This window comes from Coptis chinensis, chromosome 1, assembly GCF_015680905.1.
Source record: "Coptis chinensis isolate HL-2020 chromosome 1, ASM1568090v1, whole genome shotgun sequence".
NCBI lineage: Eukaryota > Viridiplantae > Streptophyta > Magnoliopsida > Ranunculales > Ranunculaceae > Coptis > Coptis chinensis.
The window spans coordinates 59,596,065-59,599,988 of record NC_141456.1 but is presented as its reverse complement, the minus strand read 5'-3'; the positions used below and the strand labels follow the sequence as shown (position 1 = coordinate 59,599,988).

General features: G+C 43.2%; 1 protein-coding gene across 1 annotated transcript; it reads right to left on the bottom strand.

The window, feature by feature from the left end:
- Positions 1-435: 435 nt before the first annotated feature.
- LOC147524750 (uncharacterized) lies at positions 436-1,296 on the bottom strand. Its single transcript, XM_086576254.1, has one exon. It carries the CDS (start codon positions 1,294-1,296, stop codon positions 436-438), a length of 861 nt encoding a protein of 286 aa, XP_086432380.1.
- Positions 1,297-3,924: the final 2,628 nt, after the last annotated feature.

Here is a 3,924-nt window from a genome sequence, read left to right as displayed (position 1 = left end):
CCCGTAGTAGTTCATGAGCTAAAAGCAAGTTATCTTGAATCGACCTCCCTGGAATAAAAGCCGACTGGGTACTTGAGATTAAGGAGGATATACAAGTCTTCATTCTGTTGGTCAGAACCTTTGATACACACTTATATACAATATTACAGCATGCTATGGGCCTGAATGAGCCCACGTTCGTAGCATTCTTCACTTTTGGCACAAGACAGAGAAGAGTGGAATTTAACCCTCCTGAAATTTTCTTCTGACGAAATGTGTATTTAATAGCACTGGTGAAATCAGCCCCAACAGTAGCCCAGCTATGTTTGAAGAAACAGGCGTTGAAACCATCTGGTCCCGGCGACTTATTATCCTCCATGGCAAAGAGCGCTTCCTTTATCTCCATATCAGTTATCGGAGACTCTAGAAAACTGCTAGTACTCTGATTAATCTCCTTCAGTTGCAAATTACAGAGAAAACCGAACCACGAGGGCGGATGGAACTCCCCAAGAAGTTGGAGTAGTACTGTAGGAAAGCATTAGCTACTGGCTCTCTTCCCTCTCTTCGAACACCATGCTCATCAATGATATCCCAGACATGGCCTCGAGTCTTCTTTTCCTTTAGTGCATTAAAGAAGTAGGCACTACATTTATCCCCGAACGACAACCAGTCAATATCAGTTCTATGGAAAAGGTCAGCTTCCTCCAGTTTTATCAAACAGCAAAGCTTTTCTCTCAGCTCAAACTCCTTTGTACTGAGGGAGCAATCTAGAGGGTTCTGGTGAAGTGTTTCTTGGACTTGCTTCAATTGTACTCTCATTTCAGTCACTAGTTTCTGAATATCATAGCAAAAACTCCTTGCCCAACCTTTCAAAACTAGCTTCAAATTTTTCAGCTTTCTAGTTAACATATACGGGGGACTGCCATTATTTGTTATGTCCCAGCACACTTTAAGAGTATCTTCAAAGTCTTGATGCTTCAACCAGAAGTTGCAAAAGCGAAACGGGGGATGGCTTCTGAAGGAGCTTTGGAACGTCATCAACAGCGGACAATGATCTGAAAATCCTTGCGTTAAAACTTCCACTTTTATAGCCAACACAATCGCTGACCAAGCTACATTGACAAGGCATCTGTCAATTTTCGACCATTTCCTAGCATTTCCCCCTCCACTGTTCCATGTGAAAAAACACCCTGATGTGGAATGGTCAAACAACCCTGCTACATTCAAGCAACTTGCAAAAGGCTGCGTCTCTCTCGGGTGAACTGCCGTGTCTCCAATTCTTTCATGAGAGTACAAAACATTATTAAAATCTCCCATTACACACCATGGACCAAGGATCCTTGCACTTAAGGCTTTTAACTCGTCCCATAGCTTTAGCCTCTCATGGCTGTTATTCTTCGTAAAACTGCCGTTAAGCGGAAGGAAAACCCATCATCGCCTACTAGTGACCTTGCAATGTATGAATTGATCCCCTTCCACCTCCTTTTGAACTTCCAAAAAATTCCTATCCCATATGATCCAGATTCTACCATATTCATCAGACGAGTAATTATGCTTTGTAGCCCAAGAAGGACATACCAGTCCTGCAATGGTTCTAAACTTCTCCATGCGTACTTTAGTTTCCAAAATACCCATACAACTAATCTTATTATCAACGAGAAAGTTATTCAGCTGTTTTGCCTTAGTGAAGTCATTTAACCCCCTAACATTCCAACTACCTATTTTAATCATTGGGATTGGTTACCGTCTCCTCTTCTTCCCACTCCCTTTTGGTCTGCCCCTACCTTGCTTCTCTGACTGTTTCTTCTGTTCAGCCTCATGTCTCTTCTGAGCTCGTGTTTGTACTGCGTCAGGTACACCAGATTCGTGCCGTGGTCTTGGAGTGGAGTCCTTATCCCCAAACAGTTCAGGTTCGGCATCCGAGAGATCATCATCTTCCAAATCTGCGAGCTCCTCGAAGATATTCCTTTCAGTGCAGAAAGTACCTTCATCAGGGTGCATTGGTCGTATTTGTTGTATAGGTGTTTGCATAACTGCTTGGGCTCCTTGCGTATTAAGATTTTCAAAATTACACTCAATTCGCCCAGGGGAGACCAGAGTTATACTCGATGACAGAGCTGCCTCACTTTGGATCGGTTGATTTGGTAGCCCACCCTCGTCACTATAAAAAGCGTCAAGCTCATTCTGATTTCCAGCTCTTATTGCCACTGCTTGCTCATCACTTGCTGTTACTAACTCTAGAGCAGTTGCTCCTTCACATACTGCTTCCTGTTCTGAAGTGTCACCTTGCACATGCCCTGACACTCGACCTTCATTCCCTTGACTTGGAATTGCTTCAGCCCCCCTATTTGGCTCTCGCCTCCTCTGTTGCCATACCCTCGTCGTTCTGCCGGGGCACTTGTCGATGGCATGTCCAAACTTATTGCATTTTGAACAGGACAAAGGCTTCCATGGATACTCTAGTGGGATTTCAACCTCTCGGTTTCCAACCTTAACCCTTAAAGAGTCTTTATACTCAAAGTTCACTGGGAACTCAATACAGAACCTTGCAAAGGATAATCTTTTCCTCTTCGCTGTTGCGTCGTCCATGAACATTGGCGTTCCTCCAACCAGGCTTGCAAGGTAGGAAAGCCCATCAAATGTCCACATTTCCTTCGGCACATCCATTAGCATCACCCAGAGAGGAATTGAAGCAACCTTATTCTTGTAATTCTCTACCTCAACTGACCATGGTTTAACCACAAACACTCGGTTCGCGATAAAGATTGGTCCTTCATCGAGCACCATCTGCCGGTCCTCTGAACTCGTAAAATTCATATAAAAGAGCTCCTTATTAGTGGTGAGATCAAAGGAGCCTTTTAATTTCCACTTCTTCTCCAGTACTTCCCTTACTGTAAGAAATGTCAGCCTTTTGTCTAGGAAATATCCTACAAGGTACTCATCCCACTGTTGAATACCCTGCTTAATGAGATCCGAGGGGAACTGAGCTACACCATCTACGAAGATAGGTGAAAAGGATTTGAAAGCCACTATGGATTCTGACGAACCAGCTCGACCAAACAGAGAACTCCAGGAGGTGTTTCTTGTCCCCCCATTGCTGGTACGACTCTCAGAAGGTATCGGATTGCTTGAGGAAGCCATGAGTCTTCAACCCAAGAAGGATGGTCAGTATCTCCAAGCTACACTAGCTATTACCTTGCGAACTCACACTTTCAGAAGTGGAGGATTTTACCGTTAAGGAACTCCAGAGAGGGGTAGCTTCTTGGCCGAACTTACAATGTGTAGATGAAATGAAGGATTTTACCAGCCAAAGAAAAATACAAAGAAGGTCTTCCCGAACACGCACTCTGAGGGAGTGTGGGATTTCACCGGGAAAGCCCAAGACACAGCTGAAGAGGTGCAGAGCTGCAAGGGATTTGAATGGCTTGAAGATGCAATGCAGAGGGAGTCAAGAAAGAAGAAAACCACTTTGACTGCATAACCCATCGTTACACTAAAAATGACTCTGTCAGAATTTTCAAAACTCAATATAAATGGATGAACATGTACTCAAAATTGTATGTAAGGCTAGTTCATTGTATGTAAGACTAGTTCCTCCCGTGTACTCTATTTGAAACTCAAGTCGGTTTACTCCCTCGTACTTTTTCTTTAGTTAAATTAATTTCCTTAAGTTTGTCAGAAATTTTCCTTGTAAACTAAGGAAACTCGAGTATGTCAGAAAATTTCCATCAATTTTGAGTAACTCTAGTCAGTTTACTCCAATTTGTTGTGGTTTTGGACTTTTGGCTTGTGTTGGATTATTTTGGCATGTTAAATTACATACCCTTCTATCAAGTAGACTATGAACGAGGCAATCTAAGAAGGAAAAGATGGAATTGGAGAAGTATGTCATCGAGCTCCAAGTGCAAAACGAGTCGAGTCGAGCCGAGTTAAGCTCGAGCTATT